At 44.5% G+C, this 21,420-nt stretch overlaps 1 protein-coding gene across 1 annotated transcript in view; it reads right to left on the bottom strand.

Moving 5' to 3' along the window:
- Window positions 1-21,420, bottom strand: part of magi2b (membrane associated guanylate kinase, WW and PDZ domain containing 2b) — an 88,124-nt gene that overhangs the window by 35,583 nt on the left and 31,121 nt on the right. The window contains exons 3-6 of the mRNA XM_080504556.1: window positions 9,810-9,929; window positions 3,853-4,077; window positions 2,287-2,515; window positions 1,612-1,691 (exon numbers count right to left, since the gene is read on the bottom strand). Of these exons, the coding sequence (XP_080360682.1) occupies window positions 1,612-1,691; window positions 2,287-2,515; window positions 3,853-4,077; window positions 9,810-9,929 (654 nt within the window). The remainder of the gene's footprint in view (window positions 1-1,611; window positions 1,692-2,286; window positions 2,516-3,852; window positions 4,078-9,809; window positions 9,930-21,420) is intronic.

The raw sequence follows: 21,420 nt of genomic DNA, 5'->3' as shown, positions 1-21,420 counted from the left end.
ACAAGTTCCTGGTCCTAAGTGAAGTCTGACCTCAGACTTACTCCCCTTGTTTGTTGTCCAGCAAACACTGAAAAAAAATGCATATCTGGGCCACTGACACTGAAATACACCATCACAACTTAAAAGCAAAGATTCTGGAACTTATTGGAGGTTTTGGACACGTCAAACAAGGTTAAAAAGCCCCGTCCACGACACGAAACATCATCATTCATTATATCAACTTATTCAGTTTTTTTCCCTGGACACTTTCCTCCCCGAGCCTCGAGAAGAATTTATTTTGTCGGAGAAGAGAAGTCACTTGTTTTTGCTAATTCATGGTTTGCATGCAGTCAAGATGCAATGAGCTTTTGAGTGGAGACGTTCCTCCTGCTCAATGTGTCAACTTTAATACAGTTTGACGCTGCCAACTTTGTGTAAAGAATTTTTTCCCCAATGTGCTAAATGAAAATAGCCTGAATATTTTTATTTTTTATTTTTTACTCTTTTATGAGTAAAATTTACTGGAAAAATACACATCCCAATGATGATGCAAGAATGATATCTTGCGATTAAAGAAGTTAAGTTGCGATATGTTTTATATAATGCCGTTTTGAGGGTAAAAGGGTGAATCTCAACAAGCTTGGTATGAATCTTCAGACCCACGACTAAGACAAACCCTGATTATGGTCAATTTGCTGACATTTAAACATGTAAAACTCATATTATCTTAGATACCAGGTTCAATGAGGGGGGATCCATCTATCCATACAGCCATCCATCCATCCCACTTTATTCACCCTCAACACAGAGAAAAGTGTTATAAATGAGTTGATGTTTCAGCTCTCAGATTATGGGTGCTGTGTGCAGCCGTGGCCCGGGTCTTTGTGAGTCACAATTCCTTGTGGAAGCTTGTTAAATTTAAGACTTTAATGAGGTAAATGTCACAGTTACCAGGTACTAATCTCAACCAGACAATGTGAGGATAGGAAGAGAAGCTTGATCCTGTCACCCACAAGCAATTATACAATCTTTTTTTTAAATTTATTTATTTATTTTGGACCAACATTTTGCATTCATGTCACGTAGTTTTGCTCCTGCTGTGCTCCTGAATGTTTGCTTTTCATGCAGGGCATAGGCGGAAAAAAAAATTAAAAAGCTGATGCAGGTTTTCGATTGTCAACAGATGGTTCATCATTATTCAGTTATTCGAGTCACATTTCAAGCTTACACATTAACATTTACACATATTAGGAAAATTATTTGTTTAGAAGGTTTCTCGGCTGCTTGTTTGTATGCACCTGTAAAACAATCTATCAATCACTATGTTATCGTCCACTGATGTGTTGTTCCTATTAAATTTGGAGGTACATTATTCTATGGAGGTTTTGCGAAAGTCTGACTCATCTCTTGGACACTTGGTAACTTTATAGTCAAAACAGATAATTCTATTCTTCATAACTATGGAAAACAAGCAGCGGACTGAAAGACTTTTAAACTGCAGAGTATTTTTGTGCTCTTTATCTCTTTGGCACTGTGGAACAAACAACGCAGGTCCTCAAACAGCAGGAAGTGCCGAGACAAGCCACTCCCACAAACCCTGCAAAGACAAACTGAGGCCTTGGAGGAACTCACCGTCTTCCCTGCACTCCTCCGGAGGCTTTGCTTTCTTGGCGAGCCGAGGATCGAGCCATGACGTGGTTTTGGTGTTGTGGCTAGAAGAAGAAGGAGGAGGAGGACTGGTGAAGAGAATACAAAGAGCAAAGGTACAAACAGAGGTCAGAGAGAGAGAGAGAGAGAGAGAGAGAGAGAGAGAGAGATCGGGAGGAAAAGGGGAAGAGACAAAGTGCATGCATGTGTGTGTGTGTGTGTGTGTGTGTGTGTGTGTGTGTGTGTGTGTGTGTGTGTGTGTGTGTGTGTGTGTGTGTGTGTGTGCATAGGTGCTAGTGAAACAAGGATTTTTTTTTTTTTAAGGTAAACTAAACGACCATTAATCGACTAATTAGCCCTCAGACACTAATTAGTTAGGGTGAAAGAGGAGGGCAGGTCGTGTGTGTGTGTGTGTGTGTCCTGTCTGATTAGCAGTGCTAAGCTACATCAATTATTCAACACAGACACCAGAGCTTTAAAGTTTACACTCAGCTGTGCATAAGCCGTCACTTCAAAGAACATTAATAGTTGCATTGTGCCAGATTTTATTTTCAGCATTCTTTTTTTAAAACTGTAATAGCTATTAATGTAAAAAATAACCAACTGATAATTAAAGGGTGAATTCATTAAAAAAGTACAAGGGAGGAGACTCCTTCTTACTCGATGAAGTAAACCTCCCCCTTTTCAGTGTAGGCCATCTCCCAGTTGTCGGGCAGAGGACCCAGCTCCTCCTCGTCTGCATCGGGGACTTTGGTGGGGGATTTGGAGGGAGATTTCGGGGCCTCGTCTCCTTCGGTGGGGGCGTCAGCAGATGCTGGAGCCTGGCTGGATGTCTCAACAGGAACCTCCCCAGAGGCGTCTGTGCTCTTGTCCTCATGTTCACTGGACTCTGTGGACCGTGTGCGCACGCACGCACACACACACACACACACGCCACGGTTATTCCCACACACACACACACGTGCAGACCTGAATGCACAGTACACATGCCATGCATGATGAGTCACAGCCACTGCAGAGCTTTGGACCCCCCAGGAGAGAGAGGGGGGGGGGGGGGGGGGGGGGCTGATGGAGTCGAGGGACAATGAGCACAAGGGGAAAACAACATAGGGATGTCAGGAATTGAGAAACAGGGAAAGACAGAGACTTCAGGGGTCAGGGACTGAGTCAGAAGCACAAGGAAGAGGGTTTCAGAGTGAGGAGGGGAGCTGGTGGCCTGAGAGGCAGTGAATATTAAACATTCAAAAGAACCAAGGAGAAACCACACAAATTCCAAATGAAGCACTGAATCGAGATTCACTAAAACCACGATTGCTGCCATCAATTCTCAAAGCATTTGCAACAAATTACATTTCTGCAGTGGATTTATTTTTCCTCCCTCCCCTCAGGTCAGACAGAAACATACATTTAATAATAAGGAAACATATCCGTTGTTGATTTTGTTGTGAGGTCCGAAGGGAGTGTTTGAACATAATTATTATTGTTCCTCTGTTGCAGTTTGAGAAAGTAAAATGAGCAAATACAGAAAGAAAATAATTGTCGGGGGGAGAAAAAAACCCAACAAAACTATGACACACTACAACAGCTGATACTTCAAAGAGAAAAGGAGGGAAGAAGGAGGAAGCCAAAAGGTCAGCACAAACAAGACCACGGAGACGGAGGAAAAGCAAGAGGTCGGAAGGAGGAGAGAAAAGAGAGAGAGAGAGCTGGAGTATTATTAGAAACAAGGACAAAGGCCAGTGGCGGAGAAGACAGCAGGAGAGACGGAGAAATGAGAGGACAAAGGGACGCGAGCTGACGCCAAAATGAGACTCGGGTCAGTGAGAACGGTGGAGACGTTCAGGTGCCCTTGTGCGTTCTCTTACATAAGGGTACTGAGCAGCTGTGCAGTTCTCACTAACATACATAAAGTCTATGAACATCTGCAGGAGCTGGTCAGGGTACAGTTTGTTATAGCTACTGAATTTAAACCCTTCCCTTTTTAAAGGCTCTTGATTTACGTTTCAGGGGACAATAAGGAAGAACGGTCATTACTAAGACACAGTCAGTAATAAATACCACGGACGACAGTTTGGACCTTGAAATCCCATTTTCTCCTTGTGGAAATACGACATTATGAAATGCCTTCATGGTCACAGACGAGGCTTGTGAATCTAATAATCAGTCACGAAGAGATGAAAAAAAATGTGGTTTCAAAACATTTTCTCTCTCTTCGTCTCCGTGTACCTGGAGTGATGGCCACCCCGTTGCCGTTGACAACCGGGCTCTCTTCTTCCTCCTCCTCCGGCGGCTCCAGGCTGGCACGCTGCTCCATGTTGCTGACTGACTGGTTCCGCTTTCTCTTGCCCTGGGCGCTTGGCCGGGCTCCGGGCAGCAGGGCCTCACTCACATTCAGAGGAGGCGCTGCCGGGGACGGCTCCGCTGGAGGTTTCGGCGTGCCGTAGAAGTTGTCTGGGGGGGCAGAGAGGCACAGCGGCGTTTGTGTTTAGAGGACGCGTACACAACTGAAGAGTGGACGTCTGGCCGCTCAGAGCAACTGTGGCTCCAAACAGATTGCTTCACAAAAAAGAAGCCCCGACTTTTACTGGTGGCCAATCATTTCTCCCGCTACATCTTAAAAGATTTGTGCCCGCTGGCTAGTGTCTCAGGTAGAATAAATATCAGTAATCACTTTTAGTTGAAAGCCTTTTGACCAGGGCTGTTAAATTCATTCAAGTGGGCCACACACACCAATAAAACGATAGCATCATAATGACGTTTACCTTTGTTTTGGTGCAAAAACAACCAAACAATTTTCACATTTAATGCACTTTTTTTTACAAACTTTCTCAGGAAATAAAAAGTATTTCTACAGTCGACAGCATACATTCCACTTCATCAGAAACTCAACATCACAGCATGGCTTCGATGTTTCCCTGATAATGAGGACGCTTCTCATCATCTCGCGGGCCAGTGGGCTGCATGTTTGACATTCCTGCCTCTAATAGATACACCTGGCACGCATAGGAGGAGGCCAATATGATGGATCAAACAGAGAGAGCCTGACGAGGAAAACCTCCTCAATGTCGCATTCTCACCAAACGGAAACACAACGAGAGGAACAAAAAAGGAAACAATACGGTGTACCAAAATAAAACACACAAAAACAAGACAACACCTCATTAGATGTCGCAAACATTGTGAGTGTCATCAAATATCGAACCATTTCACCATTGAGAGATGGTAATACCGAGAATCGGAGGGCTCACGTCTCAGCAGCATTTAGAGACACTAATTCATGCGTTCATCTTCGGCAAACTAGATCAAAGTAACAGTTTCTTTAGTGGAATCCTGGTTGCTGGAGTCCTCACAAAGACCAAAAAGGATCGATGGCATCAGTGGAATTTTCAGGCTTTCGCACTGGTTTTCTGTCACTCACAACCTCAAAATACTACCAGTTGTGTAAAAAGCTCTGAATGGTTTAGTCCCGCTATACGTCTGTGGTCTTCTAATATCGTACATCCAGTAACCAAGCCATCTGGATCAAGCCTTTTTATTCACAGTGAGAACTAAACACACAGATGTTGTTTGGTTTTTATGCATCCACACATTACGAGCAGGCTCCCGAAAGCTGCAGGACGGCTCAGGCCTTTCCATTTGCTGCACGCTAACATTTATATTGCGTTAACTTTTCATTTTTTTAATTTTTTTAATTAGGTTTCAATATATTTATGTTTTTAATAATACTTTCAAGTTTGACTTGTTATTCTTCTTTTTATTTGGCATTCATCACTGATGGATGTAAGTTATATTGTTGCAGAAATGTGCTGTGCAATTAAACTTGTTGTGAATTTTACATTCAGACGAGACAAAAATCTGGACCGGTTGAGTTTTACACGTGGGGGAAAAAAAAGGTGGAGGTGAGTTTTAAAAAGGTGAGAGATTCTCTCTTTTAGGCTTTCTGTTCTGAGTAATTCCTTGTCCTCATATGACTCTTGTCTGTGTTGCATCTCTGATTCAATCCACTCGAGCTGAAAAGGAAGCACTGCAGGCATGAGCCTCTTAATTTACAATTCAATCATTATTGAACCATTTTTGGCAAATTGCCTTGAAGATTAAAAAAAAACCAAACAACTCGTTTTTTTTCTTAATCATGTCTTTTTTTTTAGAGTAGTTTCACAATCTTGTACATCTTCTACATTATTATTCATGGGGTGTATTCAGGGTGTTCAAATTGTAGTTTTCTTCAGTTTAAGTTTTTTGGGAGCCGTCACACTGTCACGTAAATCTCGATATAACTTGATCTCGAAATCTTACCGACGTCTTGTCGCAGCTCAAGAATGACGGCGATATATCAAATATATATGCAGAGTAGTTTAAGTTGTGATTTCAGGGTCAAAGCTACATCCGGGAACGGTACGGCTTCTTGGGTAAAATAACTTGTTTTCTTTGCTGCAGTGCTGAATTGCCCAGCTCACTACTCTGCTGCCTCTCAAAGCCCAAACCGGCTGTCTGCTCTTCTTAATTAGGCTACAAAATCACGCTACAACTGTTGCTTTGGACAGAGGAGGAGAAATATGTTTGGAGAATGATTTTCACGGTGTCAGTGGGAGGAACAACATGAGAGATAAAGTTGGGGTGCATTTTTAATAATAGCCACTGGCATCCTGAACAGCAGGCAGTGAGTGTCCTTAACGAATTAGGGGCAGCTTTCAGCTTCTCTTAAAATGCTGAATTCCAAATATGAACATGTCCCCAAGGATGAACTATGCCCCACCCCCCCTCCATGATAGAATAATGTTTTGGTCGTTAAGGAAACACTTTCTCTGTGATTTCTCGGCATAATGATGCATACGAAAGTAATTCTCGAACAAAATCCCTCGCTTTATGTCTTAACCCAGATGTGCATGTTGTTTGTATATGTCTATTATGGTCAGTGATATATGAAATGACATATTCTATTTGTAATTCGATACATTAATACATAGAGAGAGTACACTGTCAGAGAAGCCACTGTCTTCACTTTCCTGCATGCATTTCCACACTAATCTATCTTTCTCTCCCGTGACTTGAGGAAAAGTAAACATGTCAAATGCGTCCCACACATCACACACGTCAGACCATCTCGCCATCTCTGCTGTGGTTCCGGAGGAATTGCTTCTGCTGCTGCTGCTGTTTGTCTATAAATCTGTCAATGGACTTCGAACCACAAAACAAATGTCTTTTACCATAAGAACCCTCTTGGCCCCTGAGGTCGTCAAGCACAAGGCCGTTAACTGCTCCTGGAGTGTAAACTATACACGGAAGGGTTTCGTTCACAGCAACATTATTATTGTCTATCACAGATTTCTAATATTGTGTATCGCAGAGTATAAAATTGTATGATATAATAGTGCGTATAACCCACAGAAGTTGCAGTATCGCAGATAAATTGAAGTAGATGTATGTACGTACTGCTGCTTGGAGTGGTAGGGATCTCTGGGGTCTTTAGACGAACAACGGTAGTGGTGAACGATCCTTTTGATCCAATCCAGCAGAGATAGACAAGATGTGAGAATACACTTTGCATCACACCTATTTATACAATAGAAAACAGGCGGTCATGATGTTTGGGCTTATTGGTGTTTACTCCCAAAATGTGATAAGGCTCTAAAAGGGTAAATAACACCCTCAATATCAGGAACACAAATGCAGTCTTTACACCTATACGACTATATATGCACCTGTGTGACAGACAGGCGTGACACAGCAGGAGGTCTGGGGCAAAGACGGGAACAAGAACTGAGCTGAGAAGAAAGATGGAGGCAGCAATAAAGGACAAAAGGAGGATCAGCAGAAAAGAGTCCACAGACGTCAGTTTACTTCACTGCGGGAGGCGAAACGATATGAGAAGCGTTTCCATTGTATTTCCTCGGTAAGCACACTCGCCCTGCTGCTCGCCGGGCCGGAGGAGCACATCCTGTCCAAAATACAAAAGAAGTGCGCAACGCAGGCACATGTAAACAAAAGGCACGAGTATGAAACTACACAGGCAGCGAGTGCCTACCTGTGAGAGCCGACAGAAAAACACGGAGCACCCAGAGGAAAAGTTCAGGCCAGTTTATTCCTCACTGTAGCACACCCGAGTTTAAAAACAAGATGTTCATCGCATCTTCAATATGCCTTGGAGGCACCTCGGCTTTTGTACGGCTCGATATCCACCTTCAGACGTGACTCATCTCGCGTCGTCGCGAACGTAAGCTCCTGTATGGACGGAGCCGTGCACACACTCACACCCACACCCACACGCAGCACAAGCGCACCTTGAAGAGTTTCCAGACTCCGTGTCTGATTTTGGTTTCCCTCACTGCCTTCGAGCACTGAAGCGTTTTGAGAGTGAATCATGCTTTTTAATCAATTATTTCCTCCCCACGAAACGTGCTTCAAAAACAGTTCTGTTTTATTAAAAGTCATGTGCCTCCCCCCCTCTGGGCTGCTATTCCTTTACATAGAGTAAACACCGTAAAGAAGAACACCAGTGGGAGCGGATGTACAACAATGACACATTATTGGAGGCCAATTCATCTTCTGATACAAAATATTTGCAGCGGGGTGATTCATACTAACCTGACGCACGGAATGGCTTGTTACAAAGATCCATCTCAGAATTCATTGTGAGAAACACTTTAGAAATAAAAGCAAAAACCAAAAAGTGCTTGGCACGCGATTGGATGAACCCTCTATCACAAGTACATCAACAAATCAAAAGAGACGCCACGACAGCACCGAATGATAAACACAACAACAAGTTATTGGTGGAGGACACTTAGATTGGAGACTATCTTTCGGTGGTTGTTACTGTTTTTTGATCAAATAAATATACACACACAATCATTACAAACACGAGAAAGCTATTTAAACCCAGAGATAAACCTTCGACTTGGCTTCACTCCAAAAAAGCAGACGAGTGAAAACCAGAACCTGCATCTGACACAGCAAAAGGGTTTAGCTGTGTTTTTCCTCTTTGGATATAATACCTCTTCAAACTTACTTCCAGGTGGCAAAATCCAGGTGGACGCGAGTCTTAAACCAGGTGAATATGACACGAGAACTTAGTGTATATTTTTGCAAAAACCAAGCTGTGTGAGGTGCACTTGTGAAACTCGATTAGCAGTGTACGTTAGTAGCATGGCAGCTGACCATTACTGATGGGGTCCATTTTGTTTGCAATGCAGAAACGTGCATTTGTCACCCCATGGGAAAAAAACAACGTTAATTTGATTAATCATATTAATTAGCATCTAATCAAATGACTTTATCAGCAAACCCTCTTCCCTCCCAGTATTTTCTTCTTATCGTCAGGAGTCTTATTTTGTCAGGGACAAAATGAATTGCAGCACCTCCAGTGCAGCGAGACAGACAGAAAGAGACAGCTAACCCTAGTGGGTATTATAGTGAGCTCTGTGTTCGGGGAAAACACACATACACACGTCAGTGACATGCACAAAATCAGGAACACACACACATATATGCAAACATGTTCCTGGACCCTCAACACGTGCACATTCACACGCATGACTTTGTGTGTGTGTGTGTGTGTGTGTGTGTGTGTGTGTGTGTGTGTGTGTGTGTGTGTGTGTGTGTGTGTGTGTGTGTGTGTGTGTGTGTGTGTGTGTGTGTGTGTGTGTGTGTGTGTGTGTGTGTGTGTGTGTGTGTTCAGCCACACAAGCACAACTTCTGCTTGCTTCTGGACAAATGAACCAGCAAATCCCCCATCTGTAGATATATATCTCAGTGTAGCAAAGCAGAGATTCCCAGACTTGACATGACTTGGAAATGGCAGTAGTCCAGTCACACACACACACACACACACACACACACACACACACACACACACACACACACACACACACACACACACACACACACACACACACACACACACACACACACACACACGCACACGCACACGCACACGCACACACACAAGGACACACACACGCAAGCTATTACATTAATGCAAGAGAACGTTGTTTACTTGAGTGGTGTATGAGAGCATCGCCTGGCGACACGTAATTAAACAAGCAAATGTTTCTACGGTGTCAAAAGGCAAAGTCACTTCGCAAACAGTAAAACAGCTCAACTGAAACATACGTCCCACCTTTCGGTCCCCAAACGCTTGTATTTCCCCCCGACAGACGCAGAATGTTGTGTCCACAGCTCACCTTCATAGGTTCCACTCTCTAGCAGGGCTCCACTTTGTTCCAGTTCCATAAAACGCTCCACACTCACAAAGTTGTAGTCCACCCCTGGCACCTCCCCCTCCTTCGGCTGCCGTGTGGTACCTGCAGAGAGAGCGTGAGAAAGATAAAGGAAAGGGGGGAAAGGAAGAGAGAAATGAAGAGGGAGAGGTCATTAGAGCCAAATGGGGCACTTGAGAAGAAAAAGCAGGAAGGCCTTGAAAGAGCCCTGCAAAGAGGAGGCCGGACAGAAAAAGACGGCAGATCTGAGGCTCCGGAGTGCATGAGAGGAAGTAGGAGGGGAAAGGAAATGGAACAGAAGAGGCAGACTGAGGAGTCATCGCTTGTGATAGCCAAATCCATTCACACAATTGCATGTGAGTGACAGTGAGAGACGGGCTAGGGAGAACTGGAGAGGAGCGAGCAGAGCAAGATCAAACCGCAGAGCCACCATTCATGCCTTCCCTCCAAGCCAATCCGGCGCCCTTTCAGTAATGAGCGAGTCCATATGGCGGTTACTAAGCACAACTCAAACCTCCTCACGCGGCACACCATACTGTGCCGAACAAGTTATTGTCGAAACAGCAGGAATGCAGCGGCAACGCATTAGCATGCGGCAATTAGGGCCTTCCTGCATCACTGCTCCAGAGATCTCCACCGGCGCTGCAGCGCCGCGGCTCGCCCGTGTGACGGCAGCACCGGGAGTTTTGAGTTTAATGAGGTGCCGTGTTTGTGTCTATGCCAAGTGGACTTTCAGCCCGGGCTCAGTGAAGTCCGCTGGGGTTGATCCCTCCCCCCTTCCATCGATCAAGCCTGAAAACAGTCGTTGGTCCGGTGCGGAGAGGGGGAACAGTCTCTGAGCCTTTCGCAGGGACTCAGGGTGTCCGCATGGGAAGAGCTCAGTCCCAGTGATCCAGCTGTGCAGCAGCCAGAGAGGGAAAGATTTGTCCCGACCGGTCAGTCGCTCGGATCTGCGAAGGTGAGTGGCCGACAAGGTTGGGGGGGGGGGCAGAAGAAAATATGGGGGTGTGTGTGGTCGTGTAATGAATGGAAGGTACAAACACTTACGAGCATCACAGCAGACGTGCGAGCTGTGGGAGACCACGGCAGCAGGTGGTGGATGTGCAGTGGCACCATCACACACACACACTGAGTGAGCGGCGACTGCAGGATCCTCCAGCTCCTCCCAGAGTGTGATATCTTAATCATTAGATCCCCATTGATCACCTGTCACCATTCTGCTTTGTGCGGTGCCTCTACTGAACATCCCCCCCGACTGTATTTGCCTCGCCGCTGGGAGTGAAGATTGAGGCTGAACAACCCTTAATAAGCGGCGTGATAATGTCCCGACTATCAGAAAACTGTAGCGCGCCGATAAAACCGTCCTGCTCTTTTGGTGTGTCCACACGAGGCGCGCTCTCTTGTATTTACCACGTTTGTCTTTGTGACTCCAAATGGCGACGGAGTGCCCACTGTGCCCGACAGTAATCCCATCTCCAAGCTGATCACGGCGCAGCGGGAGACCTGTAAAATCCACAACCCCACAGGTATGAGCCCCGGTGTGTTTGTGTGAGCGTGTCCCTCCCTGGAACTGCTTGATGATGTAACTCTGACTTTCATCAACGAAGCCGGTCGAATGTGGAGCTGAATGGTACGTCGTTTCAACGCCGATAATGTTCTGCACATGTGCAGCAGTCAGGCACAAGCCAAAAGGGATCATGTTACCATGTTTGTTCTGCTTAGTGCGAAAAGAACAATCACATTTTCCTCACACGCAAGAGTCGACTTACTAAAACTGAACTTCCATTAAAGCTATCTAAGAAAAAAAATGTTCAAAGGCATCCAGCTGCTGTTTGTGACGTGAGACTATAATATTGCAGTTCCAGAAAGGATAGTTTGCACAGAAAACTGATTTAGAGTTAAAAAAAAATTTTTTTATTTTCCCTCTCTCTTATTTGATTTCTTATGTAGAAGCTCTCACAAACAAACTGATACTTCTTCAGTTGTTCAATTCATCTCAGGAAACCTCCTGTTTTCTCCACGTCACAACATATATTGTGAAACGCTCTTCTCACATAGTGGAGATCCACTTCAACGTGTTGTGAAGAGCTGGTTTACCTTTTACAGCGCAGAGTGGTGATGCTGCATTTTGAACTGACATAAATGTCAGAGGCACACGATCTTAACGTGGCTTGTGGAAATTATTAGTGTTTATCAAAAGCTCAAACTTCAAACGTTTTCATATTTTTTCTGATTAATTTCACACAGAAAAGTAAGTTTTGTAGACCGAGACGATTTAAAAAAAAAATTATCATAATAATAATAATAATAATGTGATAAAGTTAATAAGCCACATTCTTCTCGGAAATCTTATTCCGCCGCTCACAAGTATTTTTGCATTCTGTTCAAACGAGAGCAGAACATATTGCAAGCTGAAGTATTAAAGTTGAGCTTTTAAAAAAAAAAATGTTCCCCTCAATTTCACAGGTATTGATTTTTACTCCATGGTAATTTTTCCAGGCTGTAGTTCTGGTTTATGAAGTGAGCTGCGTTGCATTATATGGTTTCGTAAAATTCACCCCCACCGTCACAAGTTGACTCATCCCCCTTCTGACTCAGCATATATTCATATGCATGTGGCGATGAACACTTAAAAGCTTTTGCATCAGAGTGCATCACGCCGCCGGCAGTTATGCGGCGGCCATTGTATCTGTCATTTGGTAAATACTGATCTCCCAGTCGTATCGACCAGAAGTAATCTATGAAGACGTATTGATGTATCGAGAGAGCGTCACTATGCGAGCGGCACTGCAGGTTAACAGGATCTCGAGCAGGGTCATCTACTGCATGTGCAGTGCTGCTCTGAATACTGCAGAGGCCCGGCCAGCCAGGCGGGCTTTGTCGCTTTCCACTGGGTCCAGCTATTGATCGGTAAGATCAGAATGAAATTATTCTGCTTGCCCACACCAGAGTGGGCAGAGCCTGCTGGAATACTGATGACCTGCTGATGGCCTTCTCCCACAGCTTCCTCCTGTGGCCACACCGACCGAGTGAAGCGGGAGGGAGCGGGAGAGGGAGAGGGAGAGCGTCTTGTTGAATCGGAGGCTGGGAATATTGATCGCCTATCCAGCTTTGAGATAGGCAAACCGCTCTTCATTTCTCTCTTCCCATCCCTTCACACATTTCTGCTCAGGCTGGTTTAGCACATTTCATGTTTTTCTTCCCCACCAGTGGCCCCGACTCCTTCCTACCCACCCAGTAAATACTTGTGAGGTAGACCTTTTTAATTTAAGACCAATGTCCCCAAGAAAGAAAAATCCATACCGTTCCTCCTTCCCCTCTTTCTAACCTTTCTCAGTTTTCAGCTCTCTTTCACTTTACCATATTTCTTTTTCTTATCCTTGAATACTCCCCGGTAGAGGCCAAAAATTGTAACGCCGAGTTGAACGTAGGGCTCAATGCACAGGTGCAAAAGCAAACCAAGGAGAGGGGCTGCAGTGACGCCCTCTCCGAGCCTAAAACACTGCTGCTGCCGACTATTGATTGGATGTCATGCACTTGCTAATAAAGGATAAAGTTGGCCACGAGCCAAATATGGCCTTTTGCATCGCAATCAGCAAGTGTAGCCAAACCTTCTCCGGGGTGTCGCCGCAAGTAAGAGTATGAGAGCACCACAGAGATTTATGGCTTAAACGAGTTAAATCTATAATAGCACAGAAAAGCTTCAGCATAGCCCCGGTGTGGGGTGAAAGCATTCTCTGCTCAAACCACGACGACTGAGCACTACAGAATGGTGTGTGTGTGTGTGTGTGTGTGTGTGTGTGTGTGTGTGTGTGTGTGTGTGTGTGTGTGTGTGTGTGTGTGTGTGTGTGTGTGTGTGTGTGTGTGTGTGTGTGTGTGTGTGTGTGTGTGTGTGTGTGTGTGATATTACATAGAAACCTAACAAGGAAAGTGCATTTAGAGCTAAAGCAAAAATAGCTGATATACTGAAATAACTCAGCTGGGTGTCAGACGATAAGAGGACAAAGACCTTTGCTAAATAATGGAGTGGCAAGCAGAGTGAAACAGAAAGAGGCGCCACAGAAGGAGACAGCGCGGAGAGAGAAAAGGCCCGATTGGTTAACCTCGCAGTGCATTCACAGCAGCCCGCAAGTGTGTTTGAGAATGCGTTCATGTATTCATACGCATGTTTGTATAATTAGACAGGAAGTCACCAAGAGGGAGAAGAAGTTGAGCGGTTGGAGAGCCGGAGCTAAAAATAGACTATCGATGGAATCATTATCATAATAAAGGGTGAGGGGGCGGGGACAAGTGATACGGTCTCAGCATGAGTCTGTGTAGAAGCATGAAGAAGAAGGAGGCGGCGGCGGCGGGCGAGTCAAGTGTCTCATATCAATAGTTAATGCTTCAATCTATAGACGCAAAGCAACAGATATGACTCTCTGGAGTTTTGAGGCATGCATATATGTATATATATTAAAAAAAAAGTCTTGCAGTATTCGTAATGCCTTTGTAGGTATAATACAGGGAACAGCTGTACGGTAATTGAACTGTGCAACAAGCCCAGTTGAGTAAAACTGGATACGCGTGGTCCCTCTTGAGCTTCTGTATGCGGATCGTGTTTGTCTGACAAACCCCTCTTGGGTTTCTGCGTCTCATCCATCACCGACATCAGGCTGCCGTGGGAGTTGAGAGAAATTGTTAATAAGACTGAGGGAGCAGCACCGGAAAAATACTCTCGAAAAGGTGAACAGGCACGGCACTCTTGACAATCTTCAGATGGACCCTACGAAGAGGATTTACTTGTTGTGCCACATGTAACAGCACAACGGTCTCCTGAGAGTCACGTAGCCCCAACCTGACCTGAGCACAGTGTTCAAAGGGATGTGTCTATTGTCGGGACTAGAATTGATTTAACTAAACTGACACGTGTTTTCACCTCTTTAACCCTTCAGCACCATGACAGGTTTGTAAGAGATAAGTTTGATGAGCAATGAAAACATGTATGGATTTGATTTTCTGGTTAAGACGGCTACTATTAGACGCACAGAAAGTTATATACGTCTGATGCTGTAATTGCAGAGGCTTTTTGACGAAGTGTAGCAGTACCAAGTGTATCAGTACCAAATGTAGCAGTACCAAGTGTATCAGGACCAAGTGTATCAGGACCAAGTGTAGCAGGACCAAGTGTAGCAGTACCAAGTGTAGCAGTACCAAGTGTAGCAGTACCAAGTGTAGCAGTACCAAGTGTATCAGGACCAAGTGTATCAGGACCAAGTGTAGCAGTACCAAGTGTATCAGGACCAAGTGTATCAGGACCAAGTGTAGCAGTACCAAGTGTAGCAGTACCAAGTGTATCAGGACCAAGTGTAGCAGTACCAAGTGTAGCAGTACCAAGTGTAGCGTTGAGATTAGCGGCGGAGAACAACTAATAAAGCTCTTCAAAGAGCGACTGGGTAACACGCCTCGAGGTGTTTAATGGCCTCACTGTTTCCTGCAACGCTGCCTCCAATTCAGCCTCTTTCTCAATATCAAGATTAGTGCTGCCTTCTGCCATCGTAGTGATCATTGACTTCCTGCTTGTCTGTCAAAACCACCTCTCCCCTTCTTCTTGGCCAGCATGTTGATTTAGAGCAGCCCCTCTCTGGTAGAGCGACTTACAAATGTTCATTCCAACGCAGTGGCCACACGTCACAATAAGAATGGTGATTGTTTACACCCTTTCTAGCACACACGTCCTTGTTGGTGCGTATGTGGACTGTAAATGAGCCTTAGAGGTACTCAGAGGAACTGGAAAAAAAAAAAAGTGGTTAAGACTCTGAAGAGGATCAGTGTGGGCAGGGGTTCAATCGCCATACTTTGATATTTTCATCAAGTAACACCGAAGTCAATTAAATACTTTGCTTAATGACGCATGCGATACATTTTCCAAGACAACTGTCGAGCGTCGTCTATCCATCCATCAATCCGTCCATCCATTTTTCATGATACAGCCTTTTGATTCTCTGTGAGCGACACCCTCATTACTCCTTCTCGATCTTCTTTAATCCCTTGCCCCTTCCCTTTGTCGTCTTCCGTTCTTTGTCTCTCTCTCTTTCGACTCATGTCTCGCACTTTTGGTCTTGTGCCTCATTCTCGCTCACTGCTCATCTTTCCTCCTCCTTTATTCTTCCCTTCTTGGCAGATGTGAAGTGTGACAGCGGGTCTACACAAGAGTTATGACACACACACACACACACACACACACACACACACACACACACACACACACACACACACACACACACACACACACACACACACACACACACACACACACACACACACACACACACACACACACACACACACACACACACACACACACACACACACACACTTATTTACACTACAAAGCTGGGGCCACAGATGATGCAGCAACACAACATGGCATCACTCTGACAGTCGTGTCTGCTGCCCCGACAACACGTCAGTGCTTGGCAACACAGACTTGCCATGGTAACAAGGAGAAATGTCTATATTAGCCGTAGAGAAATGACATTCATGCGAGATGTGACGAGTCATTTTGTATGTACAGCCGCGTTACGAGTTACAGTCTCAGAGGTCCTCCTCTTCAGCTCACTTTGCGCCGCAGAGCTGCAGGTTTGCGTTTGTCGCAGCCTCACACTTCATCAATTACTGTCACAGCCTGACCACTGAGCACTCACACCTGGTTACCTCAGAGTGATTCAGCCAGCATGTGAGCAGAAAGCATGGACTCTGATGGGAGCGCTGAGGAACATTCATATGGCCTCTCTGGTGTAAAAACAAAAACACCCCTTTAGATTCTGCCCTGCCCTTACAGAAGCAGCACAGTCTCATATAAACCCCACTAAAAAGCTGAAGGTAGATTTTCGTTGTGCACAGTAAATTTCAGCGTAATGATATTTCAAAATCTGAGCAAGATGAAGGATTTGCATTGGGCCAAGTTGTTTACAAAAGGACATTAGCAGCCCGTTGATTACGACGATGTATATGAGTAACATCCTCATGTCTGCAGACATTACATCTGTATGTTCAGAAAGTAAGCATCCAAAATCTTTAAAATGTCACCATTGCAACCTGAAAAATGGATCTCCTGTGCATTAATTGTATTAAACTTGACAGATCAGACCAGTTTTTTCTTATTCAGATCAGTTAAAAAAATCACTAAACTGCTCCTTTCATGCTCCATGTTTTCTCATCCCATTATGAATTGATGGGGTTGTAAAACTAATTCCCGTACTTGTTAATGCATATGTTCCTCTGCTACACCCAGTTAAGAATGGGTGAAGTCAGGAGACACCCCGGACAAGTCATTAGGTCACAACAACTTCAGCTGGCATCGAACAAAAGGTGAAAAAGAAAGTGAATGAGGTGACTTATTGTTCCAGGAGGCTATGATTCACTATTTATTGGCATAAAGCAGCGTCCAGCTAAGACTCAATAAAGTTTCTGCAATTAGCTCTCAAATACTGCTGCATGTCAACGGCCATCCTACCCAGCGACTTCCAAATTGTTGTTTTCGACAAACGATTAGATTCAGACTAGAATGTGGGTTTTGTTACTCCGGGAGCAATTCAGCCGACGTATTTCCTCCGGCGGGTCGTCTTCCGGCTGAACTCAGCTGACAAGATGCTCGAGCAGTAAATATTGATCATATGAAACACGAGGCAAGAAGTGAATAATGCCGTTTCAAGGAAAGTCAAAATATTCCTTTGACTTCAACTGTAATAGCAACCCTCAGACCTGTCTGATCCAGCAAGCACTCAAAATGAAAATATTTAAACGTACAGTTGATATATTGGTCATTTAATACTATGAAGCCATTCTCAACAAAAATGGATGGATGGATGGACAAAAAAATAAATACATAAATAAATATAAATAAAAATAATAAAAAATCTATTAATTAAAAAATCTATCAATAAGCAGGAAGATGAGTTTTACAATCCCTTATTGTGCTTAGACACTGGAGTCTGCGATCGACAGGCGATACATCAGATACAAGTGTGTTGCGTAATCGACACTATACCTCAGTAGCAGTAATGTAGAGTTATACTGAACAGGACACAAGTATAGAGAAAAAAAACGGTCGGATCAGGTGGAATGTTTCTTCCATGTGAATATTGTCTGTCAAGTCTGCTGAGCTGCTGCAAAGACAGTCATGTTCTTCTGTGGCTCCACATCTGGCGGGGCTGGAGGGTGCGTGGCGTTGAGAAGTGACTCCTGTACTGAGGTGATTCCTGCACTGAGGGAAATCAGCTGCGAACGGCTGAAAAGCAACTTTACTCGTCTGCAGAGCTGACTGATGTATGTGTGTGTGTGTGTGTGTGTGTGTGTGTGAAGCGAGTAGTGTGTGATTGTGTGTGTTTTTAATCATCTCGGTCTGGCTGACTACCAGCGTTACTGCCAGTTACTTACTGATTACTAGTAACATCCCTGCAGTTGTGTTATTGTTGCAACGTTAAGGTTCACTGACGACGTCATGCACGTGCGTGTCCAGAAAGAGTTGACCGGAACGATCAAAGCTCTTGGACCATCACTGGACGAGCGACACACTGAGATCCCAGCTCGTCGTACACGTTACTCTGGCCTGACGGCCGCCACCGGCAAACACAGAGGCAGTGAAGTAAAACTCAAAGAGAACATGAGCAGAAAAAAGGCGACAGAAGAAGCAAATTTTGTGACTAAGTGCCGAGCGGGAGGATCACGCTGACGGGAAGTAAAAGTGATAAGATGACACCTGTCTGGGGCTTAAAGGGGAAGTAGGGGGTGTTGGGGGTGTGTGTGTGTGGGGAGGGCGCTTTGCAAACATAACCAGTTCATTAAAACAAGTTAAATATTTGCTATTTTCATTTCATAAAATTCATCTCATTCCCTCATGGTTTCTTTCATCTGAGGAACAACATTCATCCAGAGTGCCAATCAAACTGCAGGGAGCAGAGAACCACATCAAAGCATGTCAGCCGGGCCTTTAACAAGTGCAAGCCAGCAGGCAAATCACCCTTTAAGGAGAGAGTCCCTGGGGACACACACACACACACACACACACACACACACACACACACACACACACACACACACACACACACACACACACACACACACACACACACACACACACACACACACACACACACACACACACACACACACACACACACACACACACGACTTTAAAAAAGAATGTCTTGGAACACTCCCATGATTCATTTATCAGCTCGGCCTATTCAATCCCTACCCACAAACAGAATAATCAATGCAACTGTGTAATATAACAAATATTTTTTTTAAAAACATGCGTGTATTCATGCGTAAGTACAGTGTGTTTCAGTGCCAACACAATCACTCCTTCTCCCACACACACACACACACACACACGCACGCACGCACGCACGCACACACACACAATGAATTTATCTTCATCAACTCACTGAACTTCAATAATACCATCAAGACAAATATCCAAATATAGCTTCATCGCTCCTCTTCCTCCTTGCCTCATTATCATTACTCACAGAATCAAATTAGAATTTAATCTCAATCAAACATCCATTAGTATACATCTGAATTACACAACAGCAATCTATAAACAAGATTTAACTTTTGATGACACAGAATCTATTATTGGGTGAATTTCAGGACAAATTTCTGGATGCAAAACAAACAGGGTTTTTTTGTTTGTTTGTTTTTTTTACTCAGCCAGTCAAAATTAAAGATCAAACACAGATGGAAGTGGGAGAGTTTGGTTGATATCTGTGGCGACAGCTTCATTTGTTGAAGAAATCATTCTGGATGAATGAACCAAGTGTTTGTTTTTTGGGGGGGTGAACACTTTGTTAATGTGCATTTACCGCAGGTATCCATCTGGACTGCACATTAACAATGATGGGATGCCTCTGAATCAAAACGAATAATAAATCCTCATTGGAAATGTTAATGCCTCGACACATTGGCAGCCACGCTGTCTGAAGAGAAAAAGTGTGAATGCTGACAGTGAGGGAGAGACAGAAAACAAATATACGAAAGCCGCAGCTGAGAAGTCATACTAATGTTCATTCATCATGAAACAGACACATGGGGGTTGTTTTGGTTTTGTAGCTTTGAGAATGATTTATAAAGGAAAAATATGGTTGGGCAAGGTGCTTTCCAGCATGCATTTTAAAAGCATCTTTTTTTTCCCAAAGCTCTATGAGCGAGGTCACGTCATAAATTATCTTCTTCAATGAATACATCGCAAATGCACTTTTAAAACGGTTTTGGTTCACTTCAAGTGAGGTTCAGTCGCTGACTCCGATTCCATCTGTGCTAATTTGCCATTTTTATTTTTATTTTTTTGCAGCACTCAAAACTGACTGACTCACCACTGGCTCCAGAACACGTGAAATCCAAGCAAACAACAGTTTGATAAGTCAAAAATGAAGAAAAAAAACAAAACAAAAAAAACCACCTCGTAGTTGTCATAGAAACTCGCCGCTTATCGTAAAGGGGCCCGGTCATATCTCCTCAGGTGTAAAGTCGACAGTGATTCTTGTCAATAGCAATAAAGGCCAGAAAACACAGTCACATACACACATACGGTCCAGGTACAAGTTTAACATTTCAAAGCTGAATGTAAGAATTTTAACAATGAACAATTAAAAAGTTAAGACATTCTATATTTTGTTTTCATCCTTGTACTTCTCTCACTGCGAAACGCACTGAACCTGTACGGTGTGAGAGGAGTGTGCTCGGGATCACCTGGGATGTGCATTAAAACCCCTTGCTTGCATTGGGAGGATTTTCATTTTACACACACACACTTGCTCACATCATGGCGATAGCCATCTTCATTAGAGCTATCGCTATCAGAGGCGTCTGTCAACCTTATCACCGTCAACCATCCTCAGCATCCTCGGCCACGTTTCTCGGCAACGTCTTTATCCACTCCCCCCCCACCGAAGCCTCCAGAGGAGGATTCCCTGTCGGAGGCTGAGAAGCTGCGGGGCGGCATGCGTCCAGAGCATCGGATGCAAAGTGACAGAAGCTGCATGTATTTATAGGCTATCCGAGTAGCGAAATGTGCTGCTCACTGTTGCAGCTATTTATAGAGCCTTTTACTGAGGCCTCCGAGTCGAGTGGAGGAGAGGAGATGGTTCTCCTGGGAGTGACTTACGAGGCTCCATCGTATCTCCTTCTACCCCCATTCAGCGCACGTTCGCCCTTTTGCCCCCCCCCCCCCCCCAACAGCTCAACCGTCCAGCCCCTTCCCTCTTCCTCCTCCATCGACTTCTCATTTTCAATCTTCTTCCCTCTGCCCTGCCAATCGCCTCCTCTTTACCTCCGCTCTTCCTGTCTTCTCCCCATTTTCCATCTTCTGAAAGAGCCTCTTTGCTCGCGTCTACATCCATTATCATCCCTCGTCCCTCTCGCCCATAGTCCCCCCCCCCATAGTGCCACATGCTCCTATGCCTCACACTGTGCATTTCCGAGACTTTCTCACTCCTTTATCATGTTTTCACCGTTTTTTTCCCCCTGCCATGCCCATTTACATCAAAGAGAGTCTTGCCATGCTTATATGGAGAGAAAAGGACCA

The sequence above is a fragment of the Blennius ocellaris genome (assembly GCF_963422515.1).
Source record: "Blennius ocellaris genome assembly, chromosome: 11".
Taxonomy (NCBI): domain Eukaryota; kingdom Metazoa; phylum Chordata; class Actinopteri; order Blenniiformes; family Blenniidae; genus Blennius; species Blennius ocellaris.
Note: the sequence above shows the minus strand (reverse complement) of the source record. Positions and strands in the feature narration are given on the sequence as shown.